The sequence below is a fragment of the Myotis brandtii genome, unplaced genomic scaffold, assembly GCF_000412655.1.
Source record: "Myotis brandtii unplaced genomic scaffold, ASM41265v1 scaffold266, whole genome shotgun sequence".
In the NCBI taxonomy this organism is placed as follows: Eukaryota; Metazoa; Chordata; class Mammalia; order Chiroptera; family Vespertilionidae; genus Myotis; species Myotis brandtii.
Genome location: NW_005360124.1, coordinates 10802149 through 10822967, shown reverse-complemented (window position 1 = coordinate 10822967; position 20819 = coordinate 10802149). Strand labels below are relative to the sequence as shown.

General features: G+C 41.0%; 1 protein-coding gene across 2 annotated transcripts in view; it reads right to left on the bottom strand.

Annotated features, from left to right (window-relative positions):
• Positions 1–17516: 17516 nt before the first annotated feature.
• The window catches only part of ABHD17B (abhydrolase domain containing 17B), an 8033-nt gene continuing 4730 nt past the window's right edge, over positions 17517–20819 (bottom strand). Inside the window, exon 3 of one of the 2 annotated variants that reach the window (XM_005868320.2) lies at positions 17517–19020. In XM_005868320.2, the coding sequence (XP_005868382.1) occupies positions 18801–19020 (220 nt within the window). In that variant the 3' untranslated portion in view covers positions 17517–18800. Of the gene's footprint in view, positions 19021–19660; positions 19760–20819 lie in introns of those variants that run through there. The other variant, XM_014541285.1, reaches the window with a different exon arrangement.

Genomic DNA, 20819 nt, shown 5'->3' with positions numbered 1-20819 from the left:
TTAATAAGCATCTAGTTTAGCTTCTTCACTTTTTAGATATGGAAACACATATGCAGGGAAAGTGTCTTATCTGTGATCTCATAGCACATGGCAGAAAGAGGAACAGAATCCTGGTCTTTTAATGTGCTTTGTTTTGTTTAAATCTTTCACATTGGATGAATATTTCCAAACCACACACTTTAAAAACACTTCAGTAGCGGAAGACCATTCATGTGGCAAGATGCAGTCTTATGACAAGCACTTTAGAGAACCATATTAGCCAAGTTCTGTGATTTAATCTACTTTTTAAAATACTATTTTTTTGTACAATGTTCCATATTACACTTATACAGTGGAACTCAAAATATGGGAAGATAATAAAGAATTTAGTCTGCTCACCCTTAACTATTAAAAGAAGGCATAAAGCAAGTGTCCCACATTGATTTTTATTTTTCCTTACTGGGGATTTTTCAAAAAGAGCTTTCCTTGTGGCATAATAGTGTTTTTGCAAAAGGGCTGTGACTATTTATAGATTTCTTGTCTTTGCTGGTAAAAACGAGTACACTTGGAAAAGGAGAGTTTAGTAGCTGGGAAATCAGTTTCCAAATAAAGGAGGTAAAGATTTGAAATGTATTAAGAAGATTATAGTAAGTGTTTAAAAGAAAAAAAATGCAACTCAAAGGACATTACTCACTCGAGCCGTGCTTGGTGAGGAGTGGGCTAGAGCTACGTAGCTGAAACGCCTCCTCTGGTACACAGTCCTGCGTGCAGTGGTGCTGAGATTTGCTGAACTGAGTGAATGGCATTAGCGAAGCCAGTGCTGTGGCACTGTGACCAGCTCATCATCATTTTCACTTTTGAAAATATTAATATTTTCCAAAACATTAGTTAACATTTTAAGAATGTTAAAGAATAATGGGTCAGTGTTGTAGATTAAGAAACCAGCATAGGCCCTAGCCAGTTTGACTCAGTGCATAGAGCGTCGACCTGCAGACTGAAGGGTACCGGGTTTGATTCCAGTCAAGGGCACATGCCTGGGTTGCAGGCTCGGTTTCCAAAAGGGGCATGCAGGAGGCAACTGATCAATGATTCTCTCTCATCATTGATGTTTCTACCTCTTTCTCCCTCTCCCTTCCTCTCTAAAATCAATAAACATATTTAAAAAAAGAAAAGAAACCAGCATAGAATGCTCGACTGGTGTGGCTTAGTGGTTGAGTGTCGACCCATGAACCAAGAGGTCATTGATTCGATTCCCAGTTGGGGCACATGCCTTTGGGGGATGCAGGGGGTAGCTGATCAATGTTCTTCTCTCATCAATGTTTCTATCTCTCTATCCCTCTCCCTCTCTCAATAATAATAATGATCCTATCTAATAAAGAGGGAACATGCTAATTGACCTTCACACCATTGCAAAGATGGCAGCGCCCACAGCCAAAAAGGAGGGAATATGCTAATTGACTGCCCCACCCTCAAATATGGCAGCGCCCACAGCCAATAAGGAGGGAATATGCTAATTGACTGCCACGCCTTCAAAGATGGCGGCGCCCAGTCCCCTCAGCCTCAAGATGGCGGCACCCAGTCCCCTCAGCCTTGCCGGGGTGGCAGGCACGTGGCTAGGCTGGGCCCACCCCGAGGCGGGCCCAGTTGCTCCACATGCCTGTCTCCGGAGTCCCCCAGTCCCCTCAGCCCCCCAGCTGCCCAGGGCCGGCCCGAGGCTCAGGTAACCAGGGCCGCCCGAGGCTTGTACTGACAGCAGTGGCAGCAGCAGAGGTGTGATGGGGCTTCGCCTTCTCCTGATCGCCGGGTCGCCTCCCGCCCCTGAGGGCTCCCGGACTGTGAGAGGGGGAAGGCCGGGCTAAGGGACACCCCTCCAGTGCATGAATTTTCATGCACCGGGCCTCTAGTAAAACATATAAAAAAATAAAAAGAAACCAACATAGTTTTGGTTCTCCCTGGTATTTGTCTTGATGTAAGTCCACTGTTTACACCAAGATCACCGCTTGGTTTATAGTAAGACTAGGTCCAATGGTATATTTTACTATAACACTTACTTGATTGAAAGAATTTATTTTTAAATGTGTGTATGTGTGTGTGCAGTACCTAATCATTTTTTAAAAATTTGTTGATTGATCTGAGAGACAGAGAGAATCATTGATCTGCTGCTCTACCCACTCATACATTCATTGGCTGATTCCTATACGTGCCTCTGCTGGGAATCAAACCCGAAACCTTGGCTTATGGGGATCATACTCTAGCCAACTGAACTACCCATCCAGGGCCTGATCCATACAAGTTAAAACTCTTATTCTGAGAAGAGATATAGTCACTAAATGAGCACTAGCTGGTTAAGCAGACAAGTACTGGTCCTCTTCTCCCAACTCTTTAGTTACCTGTTTCGACTTCAGGACTCAGATTTAACCAGGGATGCAGCCATTCCAAGACAGCAGGGATTTTCAACGGCCATGGATGGACATCCTGTTATCACAGATCTGTGGGGGAGTGAGGAGGGGTTTGTTCACAGCCGAGGGACAGGGGATTGTGCACATCAGGAAACCTACCTTATCTGCTCACCTGATAATGAATATCCTGCACTAATGAAAAGGTGCAGTCCCAGGGAGATAATGAAAAAAATCCCTTTAAAAAGCCAATTTGAGACCCCAGCCACGATTTGCAATGGGTCCTACCTCAGATGATTTGGAGCTCCTGGTAATAGGCCTGGGTCTCTGAAAAGAAATTATTTTGAAGTGGTGATATAAATTATGTATGAGTATCAATTGAATATTCAAGCATAATGGGCTTATGGAATACAAGAGAACATTTCTTTTGAGATGCTGCAATACTGCTATTGTTAGGTTCAGAGCCCAGCTGATTGCTTACAGGGAGCCTTTGTGCAAATGGGAGAGAGGCACTCCCTCTGGGCGATGCAGCCCTGTGGGTACATGGTTTGGCAAGCAGAGCCTGGCCTGCAGCTTAGCTCCCTTCTGTCCCATTGGCTGGGTGCCTTGGTGTAATGCACAAATGGCACCTCCTGAAGTGGCAGCCCCAGTTGCTGTTTGTAACGTGTGCCAAGCAGAAAGGATTTCAAGGCCTGGAGTGGCTGGGTGGGTTGGTAGAGAGTGCGAGAGTATGTTTGAAAGACATAAACGTGACAGTTCCTTCTCTTTCCTCAACTCAGAGGTTATCCTTAAGAGATAGTGAAGCTCTAACATGCCCTAAAAGCGGATGGAGCCTGCATGGTAGAGAACAGAGATCTTATCTGGCAGGTGTTTCCTGAAGAAGCTCAGCTGGTGGGGCCATACTTGCCAAAGCAGAAGCAAACAGCCCAACACCTGGAACATCTGGATTTCTAGCACCAGAACTGTCTTTTTTGCCACCTGCTGCAATGTCCCGGGAAGGGGAAAACTGTGTTGTGTTGGGTGTGAAGCTAACCCCCCCCCCTTTTCTTTTTTGCAAATGTTTTTTTGAAAATATTTTTATTGATTTCAGAGAGGAAGGGAAAGGAAGAGAGAGATAGAGACATCAATGATGAGAGGGAATCATTGACTGGCTGCCTCCTGCACACTCCCTACTGGGGACCGAGCCCGCAACCCAGGCAAGTGCCCTTGACTAGAATCGAAACCAGGACCTTTGAGTTGGTAGGCCAATGCTCTATCCACTGAGCCAAACTGGCCAGGGTGAAGCTAAAACCCTTTATATCCACCAAGATGGACTGGAACTTGGGAGGGGTGGTGCGGTTGTAAGGCAGGGGGGTAGAATCCTGAGGTTGGAACTCTTATCCCCACCTGGCAGTGATGAGAGCACCCCATCCTTTGTCCCAGGTTGTCAGTAACAACCTTATTGGGAGCCAACACTTCAGCCCCCACCCAGTGGCAAAGAGGCACCCCTCCCTGCCCAGGTGGTTTAGGAGGGGACTGAGTGGGAGGCTGGGACTTTTACCACATTCCAGCAGTAACTACGCTTCCCAGCCCCTGTAGTGTCAGCAGAGGCCTAGAGTGGGGAGTCCAAACTCCCACGCCCACCCAGCACGAACGAGATGTTCTTCTGCTTCCCAGGACTCAATGGAGGCCAAGTGGGAATTCTGGGTGTCCACATGTGACAGTAATATAACCAGACATCACTACCCTTCCTCCCCCGGTATGGTGCTAAAAGAGATTTAAATGTGATCCAGAATCTCATAACAGAATGGCAAAAATGTCCAAGATGCAACTGAAAAATCACTCATATCAGGAACAGGAAAATCTCAACTTAAGTGAGAAGAGACAATGAATAGATACTAATACCAAGATTATGTAGATGCTGGAATTCTCTAACAAGGATTTTAAAGCAGCCATCATAAAAACCAAAATGCTTCAGCAAGGAATTCCAGCCACACTTGAAACAAATGCAAAATTAAAAACTTCATTAAAGAAATAGAAAATATAAAGAAGCAAAGAAGAACCTTAGAACTGAAAAATGCAATAAATAAGAAAAAAACTCAACTGGATTAATAGAATGGAGAGACCAGAGGAATGGATCAATGAACTTGAAGAGAGAACAACAGAAATTACCCAATCTGAACAACAGAAAGAAGACAGAGTGGAAAAAAAGAAAAAAATGAAGAGAGACTCAGGGACCTGTCGGACTATAACAAAAGATAACATATTTGTATCTTCAGAGTCCCAGAGGAGAGGAGAAAGTGCAGGGGTGAAAAAAGTATTCAAAGAAATAAATTTGGCAAAAAAAAAAAAAAGGACAAACTTACAGATTTAAGAAACTGAGCAAATCCCCAAAAGGAGAATCTAGTGCCAAGACTTGTCTTTGGAAGGAGCCCTAAAACAGAAGTCAACTACACAGTCAGGTGGGTCACATTAGAAAGAAAGAAAAAAAGAAAAAGAAAGGAAAGAAGGAAGGGAGGGAGGGAAGGAACCCAACTAATAATTCTGCTTTAGTTAGGAAAATGGTAGTGAAAGTTCTTCAGTAAAAATTGAATTTATTGCCGAAACCGGTTTGGCTCAGTGGATAGAGCGTCATCCTGCGGACTGAAGGGTCCCAGGTTCGATTCCGGTCAGGGGCATGTGCCTGGGTTGCAGGCACATCCCCGGTAGGAGATGTGCAGGAGGCAGCTGATCGATGTTTCTAACTGGAAGGAAGGAAGGAAGGAAGGAAGGAAGGAAGGAAGGAAGGAAGGGCGAGCTTGGCCCGTGTGGTTCAGTTGGTTGAGCGTCGTCCAGTGCACCAGGTCTCTGGTTTGATTCCAGGTCAGGGCACATGCCAGGGTCGTGGACTTGATCCCCAGTAGGGAGCATACAAGAGGCAGTTGATCCATGTTCCTCTCTCTCTCATCAATGTTTTTCTCTCTCCCTTTCCCTTCCTTTCTCTGAAATCAATAAAAACATATAAAAAAAACCTTAAAAAAACAGAAAGGTTGAGAACATTGCTTTATAGCAATATGGTCATAGCATTAGGCACAGTACATCTATAATAATAAAAGGGTAATATACTAATTAGACCATTAAACCAAACGTTTTTCTGGGCATCATTCCGGATGTCCTTCCGGACGAAGCTGGGGCCAGAGCAAAATGGCCCAGGTCCCAGGTGCCTGGCAGCGGCAGCCGGAGGGAAGCAGCCTGGGTCCCAGGTGCCAGAGGGAAGCCGGTGCCGGCAGCTGGGGGAAGGAAGGCCTACTCTTGCATGAATTTTTGTGCATCGGGCCTCTAGTTAAAAATAAAAACTTAAGGATCAGTGGCTTAGTTTAGAGAAGAGTGCATCTGCTAAGCAAACATACAGTAATGCAATTCATTCAACTGGTGAAACACTGAAGTGGTTTGGGAATGATTTTTGAGGAGAGACTGGTTTGCATAAGCCACTAGTATGACTCTCTTTACAACTTTCATATTTATTTATTTTCTATCTTCTTAGTCAGACTGAGAGTAAAATCAGGATGTGAACATTTAAAAATAAATTAATTGTTATTTATTTAATGTATTTAATATTTAAAATTGTTTAAATTTGACATTCAAGTGAAAATACCATTCAGAATGGTGTGGGTTTTTTTTTTTTTAAATATTTTATTGATTTTTTTTACAGAGAGGAAGGGAGAGGAATAGAGAGTCAGAAACATCGACAAGAATGAAACATCGATCAGCTGCCTCCTGCACACCCCCTACTGGGGATGTGCCCGCAACCAAGGTACATGCCCTTGACCGGAATCGAACCCAGGACCCTTCAGTCTGCAGGCCAACGCTCTGTCCAATGAGCCAAACCGGTTAGGCTTGTTTGCTTGTTTTTAACTAAACACAATAACCACATGTATTATTCATTCCATCTGGAAGTAAGTGCATCCTCTTTGCCAGCTTCTACAGTCAAATGACCCAAAAGGATAAAATCCTTCTGACAAGTTGTTTGAATATTTATTTTTGAATGTATATTACAGAGTATAACTAATATTTTCATACAAATGACCTGGAAAGTGCTTATCTATATGTATAAAGCCCTAATATGCAAATAGACTGAACGGCAGAACAACTGAAAAACCGAACAACTGGTCGCTATGACGTGCGCTGACCACCAGGGGGCACATGCGGAAGATTTCGGGTGTCAGCAGCAGGTGGCAGAGCACAGAACATGGTGGGCATCAGCCATGGCAGGATGGTGGAGCAGGTGAGTGGGGGAGTCAGACCAAGGTGGGGTGCCAGTCACTCTCATTGGGGTTAGCCTCCAGTGGTTACTGAAAATTCTTTGCTTCCATGCACTGCGGTTCTGCCCAGTGCTTGCACCTGCTGCCTGAACCAGTCCCACTTGCACCCGTTGCCGGTGCCTGCCCAATCACCCCTTAGGGCTTCTCCACCTCCCCCTGCTCCTGAGGGGCAACAGGGCCAGCAGTCGCCTCTCACACCCACTGCTGGGGCTGGCCCCAATCGCTCTGTGGCATCAGCAGGTGTGAGTGGGGCTGGCACTGTCAACACATGGGAGCAGTACGGGAGTGGGGCTGCTGGCAGACAGGGGACTGGGAGCTGTGGGGGAGTGGCCTGGTGGGGGTGCAGAGGATGGGCTGAGACCCGCCCCCGTGCCCACCACAGTCTCTTGGCCCACAGTTCCTTTTAAGGTGCACGAATTTGTGCACTGGGCCCCTAGTTGGTTAATAAAAGTCTGTATTCAAACATTATTTCCATTAGTCTTCACAGCAAGCCAACAGGAAGAACAAAGAGATTCAGAAGATTAAGGTTGGTGCTGGATCCCTCCCTACTACAGACTAGTGACGCAAATGACACAAATCTGATATCCTTTCCACTAGCCACTTCAATAAGAGGCCCAAGGCCTGACTCTCTCATCACTTGGGGAGTTCAGAGAGATTGTGTTCATCAAACAATGGTTCATGGCATGGTAGAAAGAACCTGAGCCTTGTGAGGATTAGAAGGCAACTAATATTTATTGAGTATTTACTATATGCCAAGTATGTCCATTCTGTGGCGTGCTAGAGCCACCCTGTGCCAGCTCATATGGGCTTGTGAGAGGCAATTGTTAAATTTTCAGGAATTTTGCCAGCCATTTTTTAAACAGTTGGGAGCTTGAAATTGACAGCAGAAGAAATAGTTATACCGTGAAAATAATCAAATGCTACAAATCATGGCTCTTCCATCAGCTCCAAGAGCTGACTGTTAACCATTTACTAGCCCATCACCACAATCACTTTTTCCCATTATGTTATGTTATCCTCCAAACAACTCTCTGTAAGATATTTGTTAGAAGGTGAAGTTTAAAGGTGGAAAACAGACTCATATTGCATAAGTAACATGCCCAGATTTTTCCAGAGCACAGAAACAAAAAACCAATTCTGTAACTCCGTGTTCTTTCTACTTCTATTGCTACACCTTTGAGCCAGGAAATGTAAACAGAGTTGGTGCCTTAACACTGACTGACTGTAACCTTGGATTAATAACAATTTACCGCTGTGAATCACCATTTTTTCATCTGTAAAGTTGGGAGCTCTGAATGGCTTAATATTCAAGGTCTCTTTGGGTGTAATTATCTCTGTTGTTCACTAATTTTACCTCTGTCCTACCATGGCAGAAGCACTAATAACAAGCCCCTACCAAGTGACTGTTAGAACAATGGATTTGTACCACTATGGGCTTCTCGGTACATAAAGCTGGTACTACCAGATTTTCTTTGCTCAAATATCCACCATCAAGGATATGTAATAAAGGAAATGTGCGTCGCAGGTTAAAATTTGGCAGGGCAGAATTTAACCTGTAAGATTAGTTACCCACTAGCATCCTCTAGTCCCAGAAGAATAACCAAATCCTTGTATCATTGATGGGTTCATCCTTAAAGACAACTATGTAGATCTTTGCTTTCAAAGGATTCCGCAAGGAGATTAAAAATGAAGGAAGAGTGCTTCAAAGACAGAAGAGGTGAATAACCCATTTTCAAAGATGAATATATTCCTAAAGACTGGAGAGAAATTGTGAGTTTGTAAGGTTTAGGCTGTTTATGGGTTAGTTCTGGGAAAGGCTGTGGGTTTGCCTATACTGACCAGGCACTAAGTGTCCTGCCCTTAAGGCTCCAGCAAAGTTACTAATAATGAGGCACCAATAGCGCTTCTAGCACAACACTAGTCTTTGCATGGACTGAGAAGTAATTTCTGAAGCCACCACAGGCAGAACCAGGATCTCTGTATTTAGTTTAGGAAAGAAGAGTTCTGAAGTTTGGCCATTTAAATTTGGTGATGAGATCTGAGACCGAGCTTAATCTGGTTATCATGAGGAGATATATATCTGTTACCTACAAACACCTATAATTTATAATATGCAAAGGTCATCCACAAAGAGATTCCATGGTTCTATCTGTATAGCAGAGTCGGGGGAAATGATCTTAAATGCTGGCATCATCATACTTCCTAGGGAGTATTTCAGCTCAGGTCTTCTATGAAGCAGATGGAATTATATGTGCAATAGATTTACTGGGGAGAAAGATGTAAAGGATAGAGAGGGGTGGAGAGGAGAGGACAGAGTAAGCATGGAAAGCCTCCAGATGGTGAAAGGAGACCAGAAGAAAGAATTTGTAGACTGAACCTCCGACCGACCGTTAGCATAGGTCTGAGGAAGTCTGGCCAGGTCCATGGGGAGTTCCTGAGCAAAGTTCCATGTCAGGCAAGAATGCTGCCCCGCTCTCGGAGCCTCACTGTGTCCATCATTGGCTGCGACAGTGGAGACAAAGGTTGGTCAGCTGGAGGCTGTTAGTTCCTATGGCCCTATAGCAAGTTCTCTTGAGGGAGATGAGAGGGGTGCACTCCCATGTCCACCATGTTTTTAAAAATTACGTTTTTAGGAATATACTCTGAGATGTTGCTTGGGGGTCGAAAGTGAGATCCTGAGACCTGAGAAATTTGTGGACATGGTTCAAGAATAAAAGAGTGCTGCACCTGAAACTAATAACAAAATAGTATTGAATGCAAACTGTCATTGAAAAATAAAAAAAATTAAAAGAATAAAGGAGAGGCAGGCTGAACAACATGAAATGGCTAATGGAATTCTTACAGACATAGGGATATCTAACAGAGTTAAAATTACAAATCCTGCCCTAGCCAGTTTGGCTCAGTGGATAGAGCATCAGCCTGTGGACTGAAGGGTCTCGATTTGATTCCGGTCAAGGGCACATGCCGGGGTTTCAGGCTCCATCCCCAGTAGGGGGCATGCAGGAGGCAGTTGATCAATGATTCTCTCTCATCATTGATGTTTCTACCTCTCTCTCCCTCTCTCTTCCTCTCTGAAATAAAAATATATCTTTAAAAAAATTACAAATCCCCTCTGGCTTTCCAAACCTTCAATAAAATCTGACATATGTGTAAACACCTCATGGGAGTGTGTGTGTGAGTGTGTGTGTGTGTGTGTGTGTGTGTGTGTTGTGTGTGTGTTGGGTAAAGAAGGGATGTAAATCAGGGAAAAAAATGCAAGTTCTATTTTGAGTCAACAAGACACAATATAGGAACTTTGTACATGGAAAAGAAAGAAAATCCTTCATTAATTCTGTAGAAATAGAGGAGTTCAGAGCCAGGACAGTCACTAGAGAGCCTAATCCCCCAGGAATTAACAGAAACCTAGGGGAGAGCATTGGAAATTCCATAGGTTGTCAAGGAGAGCATTGGATCGGTCTTATCAAGCTCTGCTGGGGTCCATAAAGATTGCCAGCACCTGCAAGGCCTTCATGCTTATAGCCACTGCCAACCCACAGCAGTGTGTGGAGATGTGAAATGGTGGTAAGAATCTAGAAGAGAAACCAGGAAATTATATTGCTTGCCAAGATTTCTCTACCTCCCTGGGCCCTCTGTCTTCTAGTGTAATTTTGTTAATTTCTCTTTTCTCCTTCTGTGTGCCTTTTCTACAGCACATCATGGTTTCTATGGACTATTACATAGAAACCTCCTCTTCAGCCTGGGTAGGGAAGAAATTGTATAATCTCTAAAGTTCTATTCACTATTTTTTTTCCGGCAAATTTTTTGTTTCCAGTCTAATCAGTATATTAGCATTGCTCCTATAACCAATCACCTACCTCAGACATGGAGTGCTATCTTTCTTCATTTACTCCAATTTCAACTAGTGTCTTGAAGCTTTTCTCCATTAATAATTCCAATTTCTGTATGCTTTTTCTTTCTATAGAGCTATCTATCTATCTATCTATCTATCTATCTATCTATCTATCTATCATCTATCTATCTATCTCTTTCACAAGGCTTATATTAGACTAGAGGCCCAGTGCACGAAATTCCTGCACTGGGGGGGGGGGTCCCCTCAGCCCAGCCTGTGCCCTCTTGCAGAGAGGCTCCTGCCACCACCGCTGTGCTCGCCAGCCATGAGCCCGGCTTCTGGCTGAGCACCACTCCCACGGTGGGAGCGCACTGACCACCAGGGGGAAGCTCCTGCATTGAGTGTCTGCCCCCTGGTGGTCAGTGCGCATCATAGCGACCGGTCATTCTGGTCATTCTGCCATAACGGCTGCTTAGGCTTTTATTATATAGACTAGGAGCCCAGTGCACCTTGAAAGGAACTGTGGACCACGAGGCTGCAGTGGGCACAGGGGCAGGTCTTGGGCCATCCTCCATGCCCCTGCTGGGCCCCTTTCACTGCAGCCCCCAGTCTCCTGTCTGCTGACAGCCCCACTCGCGCTACCACCACTCCCACGTGCTGACAGTGCTGGCCCTGCTTGCACCTGCTGACAGCATGGAGCAATTGGGGCCGGCGCCGTCAGGGGGTGCGAGAGGCGGCTGCTGCTCCAATTGCCCCTCATGAGCAGGGGGAGCTGGAGAAGCCCTGAGGGGTGATCAGGGCTGGTACCAGGAGCTGGCAGTAGGTGCGAGCGGAGCTGGCACCAGGAGCAGGTGCAAGTTCCGGGCAGGACCGCGGCTCGTGGGAGCAAAGAATTTTCAGTAACCACCAGAGGCTTGCCCTGATGACAGCAACCGGTGACCTGCCTTGGTCTGGCGCCCCCACTCACCTGCTCTACCATCCTGCTGTGGCCAATGCCCACCCTGTTCTGTGCTCTGCTGCCTGCTGCTGAGGACCACCATGTTCTGTGCACGCTCCCTGGTGGTCAGCACACACAAAGCAACCGATTGTTTGGTCTATGAATATTAGGGTTTTATATATATAGATTTTTTTTAGAAGACCCAGTAAAGTAGGCTGAACAGGTGTCATGCTGCAACCACTTACAGATGAGGACACTGAGTTTTAGACAGGATTGCATAAAGTCACACAGCTAGTAAGACAATTGTTTGGTTTTTAGAATTTTAAGAATTGGGCCTGTGTGCACTCAAGTAGCAAGAGTGAGGAATATAAGTAAGGTAACAACAGCATCTTATTGGAAGCATGAATGGAATATTTTATACAGTTATCATGTTCACTTTTGTATAATAATAACACTCATTAGAATTAAATATAGCATTGCAATTTTAAGTGCTCATTCACATATACCATCTCATAGGATTATCAAATATCCTTTGATGTCAGCAGCATTGTGCAGACAGAAAGCCAACGATAACAAGTAACTTGGTCAATTATATTGTATTGAACACTTAAGGACGAACAAATTTTATCTCCTCCATGAAGATTTCTCGTACATTTAAATATACTTCCTTATATTGAGTTTATTATTCCAACTTCCAGTTTTTCTTATTTTGGGAATTTGCAGAGCTTTTATGATGGGGCAGGCATGGAAGTAGGAAAATTTAGGAAGTGTGGGTGATGGAGAACATTTTTGGATTCCAACCTAAAAACTTCTTTCTCAGAACTATAACAAACTAAGACAGCATTTTAGAACCTCATTAAAAACAAACAGGTAAATCAGTTGATGGAATCGGAAAATACAAACCATGTACAGATGAAGTTGAAATCAAATAAAATTTGTTAACTTATGCATTTTGTCACATTAGGGAGCAGAAAAATATTTTCTTCATAGAGTAGTTTCAATCAAAGTGTGCCTCCTTCCCCTCTCTCTAAGTTCTGGCAAAATGAGTTTATTTAATTATTTTTATTGATTTGAGAGAGAGGGGAAAGAGAGAAAAACACATCAGTTTGTTGTTCCACTTATTAATGTATTCATTGGTTGATTCTTGTCTGTGCCCCAACAGGGGATTGAAGTGAGCACTGAGAAGTACTGTGAGAACTCCAGGACAGTTGGAAGTAGATTTTGTTTTTATTAGCTTGTGTTTAGGGCAGCTAAATGAATGGTAACTCTACCTGGACAATCTTTTTAATGGGATTGTCCCTCTGGGTTGAACTGCTGCTTTAAAAAATTACTCCATCTTAATCCTTTGGTTCTTGGATAAAGCAAAGCCTTGACCCTGTGATCAACACATTGTAATAAAATAAAAGACAGATTATAAGAATTTGACCAAGGTATATATTCTTGTAGGTCATATTTTTTAAAAGAAAATAAGGTAAAATACATTATAATAAAAACTTGATCAAGATATAGAGTTTGTTGTGGATCATTTCTGTTTGTTTCATTATAAAGGGAACTACATTAAGAAACAAAAGGGTTTACATTTTAAAATCCTCCATAAGAGATTAAATCTTGTTAGTATCTGCTGGTAATTAATATTTAAAAGTTAAACATCAAACCTCTAATAAACTAAATTTGAATAATTCTTATAATAGTGGAGAACTGTAATTGAAAAAAATGTATTCAGGACTCCCTCCCACCCCCCTATCCCCGCCTCTGGAAATACGCGCTCAGGATTTGCCAGTACAGATGAAATCTTTTCTGAAGCCATGGGAACTTCATGTCAGCTGACCCAAAATCATTTGTCTTGCCTCCAGCATTTCTAGTTTCACTCTTAAAACTCAGAACACAAAGACAGTATGTTTGGGGAATATAGTACATATTTGGAGCCAAACTGTCAGGAGAACAGGATTGGACAGGACAAAAGGCACATTTGCTGTGGCTCATTCAGCTGTTGCCACTTTCCCCGGAAGGACCATCATTTTTAAGGCTTGACACACAGGAACTTTTGGTTGCTTTAGATTCTACCAGTCACATGAATATGGCTAAAGTAAGAAATGGGCCAGCTTTCATCATTGACTTAAGAGTGTTCTCTGCAAATTTGTTAGTAAGTTGGCACATTATCAAGAATAAAAACTCCCTCCAAATTATCTGCAATTCATGACCTGATCCTCTTAATTTCTAAACATAGATCACTCTTTAGAACATAAACCACCCCTTATATTTTTATATTCCTTGAGAGCACTGAAAGAATTCCCATTTAGGATTATCGTTTAATTTTCATAGTATAAGTCCAAGGTCGACAAAATGGATATTATCAGTATCCCCTTTAATTGGTAATAATACTGTGGCTCCAAGAGATCAATTAGTATGACTAAGCTTCCAAACACGACCTACCTTCCATCCCCCCTTGTACTGTTAATTTTGCTATTTTCTTCTCTAACATAATTTAAAAATACAAAAGGAAAATATAAAGTTACAGCTGCAAATTACGAAGCTATCTTATTGACTTAAAACTCTGAAATGAACAAAAATGAAATCTTACCTCTCGAACATTTCCTTCTCACACAGTATGAATTCAGTTGCCAGGAAGCTTTCAGTTATTAAGGGAAGGGTACATACACAGTCGATCCTTGAAAAACAGAGATTTGAACTGTCTGGGTCCTCTGAAATCCGGGTTGTTTTTTTAAAATAAATACAGCCAGCCCTTCCTATCCCGGATTTCCTACCTGTAGATTCAACCAACCGTGGATAGAAAACAGTATCTTCACATTCCCAACTGTAGATTCCAAACCCTGGTTGTATCTGTCTGTGGATTGTATAGTTAAATTCTGGGGAGTTAAGTTGGGTACAGCATTAGCCTGTGCATGGAAGGGTCTCAGGTTCAATTCCCAGTCAAGGGCACCTACCTGGGTTGCAGGTTTGATGGCCCTGGTTGGGGTGAGTGCGGGAGGCAACTAATTGATGTATCTCTCTCACATCCATGTTTCACTCTCTCTCTCCCCCTTCTTCCCTCCCTCCCACTTTTCCACTCTCTGAAAAAAAAAAAATCAATGGAAAAAAAATTCCTAGGGTGAGGATTAACAACAAAAAAAAGTATGTGGGAATTTTTGACTGAGCAGGGGGTCAGATTTAAAAAGCATTTTTATAAAATAATATGTATGTACCTGATTGTTGGGCTTATACATATAGAAATGTAATATATGTGTAATATAATCACCAACAGCACAAATGAGATGAATGTGAGCAAAACTATATTAGCCTGAAGAAATGACTGCAGATGGTAAACTAACAGTTACAACAATGCATTATTGGATTTGTAACATGAATAGTTGTAATATGTAGGCATTGCCTAGAAAATACTTTCATTACATGTAGTACTACGTGAGAGGAAGTTTAGATATTATATGGTACAATTCATTATATTCCTTGCCAAAACAAAAACACTAAAAACAAACCTCAAAACCACCCAAATATAAGGAATTTCTTATTTTCTACTTGTATTTGCTGCTCTCTGACAGCCAGAATAAAAATATGTCTGAGAGCTACTTCTCCTTGGTTTACACTAGGGTCCTGGTTTCAGAGGCCTAAACTTTTAAAAAAGTTTCTTCCCCTTCTTTTATAATCATAAAAAAAATACCATAGCAACATAAAGGATAACTTTTAAAACTGGACCCCCACCCCCACCCCGTCCCCCGCCAGTTGGCTGATTATATACACACGAGGGAGAAGATAGCTGCGTGCAGCTGTGAGCTGCAAGTGTAACATGAAAAGGGGAGGGCAGGGTCTGCAGTCTGGCCTTCAGAGCTCAAAGTCCGATAACAAGGTGGCTAACCTTCTATAATGTTACAAACAATTCAGCCTGTTCCTGGGACCGGAGAATTGTCAGTGTTCTGGAGGCAAACTCCTGGAGGGGGTCAGGGTCCGGGCACAGCAACCAAATCAAAGTGTGTCCTGTCCTTGGTCTGTTCTCAAAATATATATATTTTTCTGAGCAATGGACCTATCAAGGCATCTTATCTTTTTAAACTGTTTCATCCTCCAGTTTCCCAGGGTAAGAAAACTTATCTATAGCTAGTAAGGTGAATACTTATTAAACAACTGTGGCTCCATCCTTACTACATGCCCTTCCCCACTATTGCTTTGACAAAAAACTTCACTGTATTTATTCCCTTCTGGTTTTATTCCATAGGCATTTATATTTTATTTTATGGAGGTGTAACCACTTACCTATATTTTTGTACTTGGTATTACATTGGATATTAGCAAATTTCATTATCATTCTTGGTAGCATTACATATATTCAGGGACATCTAAGTATTTTCTTGTGTCCATCCCACCTGCCCATTCTATTTGGTAGTGGTGGAAGTAGGAGGCTTGGGGCCTAGACTTCCAGACTCAAAGACAAACCAGAATATACCAGAAAAGACCACCACACACCAAAATCTTGAACTTTGGTGAATATAAATGGTCTGACTTGACCAAAGTTTTAAACTTGTATTTAGATAATTTGAAATTAAGTGTTTAAATACAAACATTTATAATGATCACCTGAAAAGGTTTATAATATAAAAGGCTAATTAGAAGTTTTGATTTAAAGTCTATGAATTCACCAAGTTGGCAGGTACATTTAAAATTTTTGAACTACCAGCTACCCTTCTTACCTTTTTAATTAGCTGCCTTAAGCAGTAATTTTAGAAATAACAACTCTAGATTCATTTAGTACAATAGCTGAAATTTACATTTTATCACTAGATGCAAAATATCAGATTTAAAACAGCATTTCTTCCATTTTTCTAATGTAAGAATCTCATTTCTTAAAGCATACTACTAAAACTTTTTAATAGATGTTATATAATTGTATTTTGCAACTTCAGTACATGGCCTACAGGAGGAAATAGAGGGTATAAAATCATTTCAAGTCTTATCTGGCTCTAATGAAAAAACCAGTTTAACAGCTTTTAGCTCATTGACATTCAAAAACTATGCTTTACTTTTTTTTTATAGGATTGCTTTTCTCTTTTTTTAAAAAATATATATTTTATTTCAGAGAGAAAGGGAGAGGAAGCGATAGAAACATCAATGTTGAGAATCATTAATTGGCAGTCTCCTGCATGTCCCACACTGGGGATTGGGCCTGCAACTTGGGCATGTGCCCTGACCTGGAATTGAACCATGACCTCTTGATTCACAGGTCGACTCTCAACCACTGAGCCACACTGGCCAGGCCCATAGTTATTTTTTATACTGAGCTCTAATCTGCCATTTTCACTTTGTTCTACTCTGTCAAACAGAATAAATAAGTTTCTGAAGTTGGCTTCCATATTATTTCTAATTAAGCTAAAAACTCCAGATTTTGTCTGCAAACTTTTGACAAATGCAGTTTCATATTTCTATCAATGGCTTTCTATTGTTTCAAGGACAGTAATCAGGGTCCATGATACCACATATAACTGTGCCCCTAACTAGCTTGCCAACCTCATTCCATCCTTTCCATTTGACCTCTGGCCAATCTTAATTTCAAATACACCGTTCTTCTTCCAGGCTTCCACATACTATTCCCCTCAGCCAGTAATGTTTCACCTGGGCCACATAGGTTTAGTGATTTTTAAAGCTCAGTTGAAAAACTGCTTCATGGGACTCTACCTTATAACCGACGCTCTATCCACTGAGCAAAACCGGTTTCGGCAGGTTTAGTGATTTTTAAAGCTCAGTTGAAAAACTACTTCATGGGACTCTACCTTATACTGTGAAGTCTATGAGGACATGGCCAATGTCTATCTTTATCAGGCCTAAGGTTTTGCAGGCTTTAAACATGCAATAAATATTCATTGTATGAATATGGAATTAATCAAAGAAAACACTCAGCTAAACTCTGGGGTGTATGTTGTACAAAGAAGGAATTGTATAGGCTCCAAGACAATCTTGAGAAAGAAAAACCCCTCCAAAGGAAAGTAGTAATAAAATTTAGAAAACTATAGAACTATTAAGATGAACAGTAACTTTTCTTCACCCTTTATAGGAGGTAGGGAACATAGAAGAAGGCAAACAAGCACAGCTGAGTGGTATATTTGTTTTACTGTTAATTTGACACATCTGATCCAAAGCATTCACAATACTTGATATACTTTGAAGAGAATCATATACTATAGTCTTAGACATAACCGCAGAACAAGCAGAACAATTAAAACTACGTAAGGCCTTAAAAATATCCACAGTGTGTATTATTTCAATATCATTCATTTACAAGTTAGACTACATACCATTAATTTATTTTTTCTTTTTCTTTCATTTTTTAAATTCAGGAATGATTCATTCAAGGAAAGGCAACTTAGTTTTTGTTTGCTTTATTTTTTACTACATTGGTTAATATAAAAGTTATGAATTAAATGTTTTCTGATCTCCTACATCAGGAGTGAATCAATGAAATTCTTAGATAATAATCCAAACCAATAGGTCCTATTGTTAAAAATAGCCAAAGTGAAAAGGGACTAAAGCCAGTCTGTGGTCTTGAAGAGCATCCAATGGACTTTCAGGTTGTCTTATAATGAAGAGTACTGCAAAATTTAAAACAACGTTGCATACAAAAGTCATTCTTGAAGCTCTAAATGCCTTTTAAATAACTAAAATAAAAATTTTAAGTAGTTGCCTCACAGTACCAAACTTATAAATCAAAACTAGTTAAAATTCAGTGCTATTGTGACTTCTCATTTACAAGGTAACTAGTTGGTAAATTAACAGATGGCATAAAAATTAAGACTTAAATCATTTTTTATTTTATTTTTTAGAGGAGAAAATGTATGATAACCAGGGAATACAGAAAATCCAATGTACTTTACAATAGAATAACTGTTTACACCTCTATTCCTGTACAACAGGGTTTAGGTCATCTCTAGTGAATTTGTGTGTTTTCTTAGTACTTGAATTGTTTCAGATATACAGCTTTTTATTGAAAGAATATTACATTTGTATACCAGGGTAAGATTTGGTACACTGAGATGTTTTAAAAATATTTATAAATTTGTTTCTCATATGCAAAAGCATTTGGCAATACTTTTACAGCATTTGATTTCATAGAATTAAAATTTCATACAGTACTTATATCTTGATGTTAAAAAAAATTCACAGAAAAAAATATAAATTACACAGCCTGACTGCATGATACTGTTATTTCCAGTTATAGTTCTGGTAATTAAAACCTTCATTAAGTCTGTAAACAAATCATTACCTGTACATTTATGAAGGCAACTGACATGATTTGCAAACAAAACCTTCAGGTTTTATGTTCTTTACCAAAGAGTGCAGTTCAGCAAAAGAAAACCCGGTATGCAAATTTACAGATTTTACAAATTTACCAATTCCTGTGACACAAACTGTTTCAACCTTTCAAGGTACTGTCCATAAAGTTCCACATCATTGTGACCTGCCCCTTCAACCCACAGAGGCTCCACAGGTCTTTGGCAACGCTCAAACAATGCAAGGCCATGTGAAAAGTCAATGACTTCATCTTCAGTCCCATGAATTATTAATACTGGAGAGGTTATTTTAGAGATTTTGTCAATACTGTAGAGAAAAAGGAGGGGGGAAAGTCAATGAATTAACTATGAAAAGGAATGTAAAACAAACTTTCTTGTGCTATATCAGAGAGATAATTCAAAAACCAGAATCTATCCAGAAGGAATTTAAAATATGATTCAAACCCTACAGCACCTTTACATACAATGTTCATGTCTTGCACAGAAAAACTGAGGTTGCAAGGAAACTAAGGACCATTTCAAGTATGTGCTAATTTCATACCTTTCTGCACTCATATATGGCAGGATTTTTGTTTGTTTGTTTTACGGTATTAACTCACAAAGATAGAGCAAATGTAATAAAACATAAAAAATTTTGGAGTTGAATAGTAGATAGGAGAAAACAATTTTTAAGAGGATAGAAGGTAAAGTGAAGAACCAACCCAATTTATACCATGGAATACAGGAGAAAACTAGGAAATGACAGGGGGATGAAGGTAGGTGATTAAAGTATTTACAATTTGTTCAAAGAAATAATTTAGGTCCCTCTCTGTCAGCGTCTTTCCCTACTTTTTGCAGCAGGGTAACTGCACTCCACCCAAAACTGTGGGGTTTGTAGACTAAGGGATTGCCAGACACAGTTTAGGGCAGAGGTATCAGAGGCCAAATGAGCATATACATACTGGCTGCTGTGAACCCTTTCTCCCTACTGGGCTTCCAGAACTGGCATCCAGGACTTCATCCACCAAGGGGGAGTTTTAGAAAGTCTTCTTTGGAGACTATACCCACTTTAAAAGGAAAAATATATAAATATTGGTATGGGGGTTCGGGTGGGGATCCCCAATTAATTGGCTTGACCAGATCACTCTACAGTGAAGCTCAGAGTCAACAAGTCTTAATCACCCGCTTCAGATCAGCACTTTAGTTCCTCTGCCTTACTATGAGCAGACAACCAAGAATTACCAGACATCAGAGGATTACACTAACGTAAGACAGAGATCAAAACAATCAGAATTTAAAAAGCAACGCAAAGGAGACATAAATTAGAGATTACACATAAAACAAAACAAAAAAACTTAAAAAATCCAGAGAGAGAGGGATAGGGAGGGAGGCATGGGGGCACTATAATCATAAAATGAGGATAGAATCATAAAAAGTAAAAACATTATCAATGAAATTATTCAAGGCTGCATTTGGTTAAGGAAAGAATGTTTGGGTATATTATTTGCTGTCAGATAATTCAATACTAAAGGTCTTTTTCTAACAGTAAACTGTTAGCGCTGTCCTCTCTGTTGATGCAATAATGAAAGAGGGAGGCAGACAAGAGATATAAATTTTACGGCAATAGTATTACCTCAAATACCTTCCTATCATCTCTATGATTCAGCTAAACAGAAGCAATGTAATGGACATACCTTCCAACCTACCATTATCTAAAACAAAAACAAACCGAAAATAAAAATCAAATTTCCCTCTAATAGCCTGTTCTGGTGATAAAATCACATGTACTATAAGCATCCCTTCAAAAGTGACTTCTGACTTGCTAATGATGAAAAAAAAAAGAAGTTTTTAAAATGACCCTTGATGTTCTTATAAAGAATCAAGTGATACCCTAGCTGGTTTGGCTCAGTGGATAGAGTGTCGGCCTGTGGACTGAAGGGTCCCAGGTTTGATTCCGGTCAAGGGCACATGCTCGGATTGCAGGCTTGACCCCCAGTAGGGGCCATGCAGGAGGGCAGCCAATCAATGATTATCACTTATGTTTCTTTCTCTTTCTCTCTCTCTCTCCTCTCTCCTCTCTCTCTCTCTCTCTCTCTCTCTCTCTCCCTCCTTCTCTCCCTCCCTCCC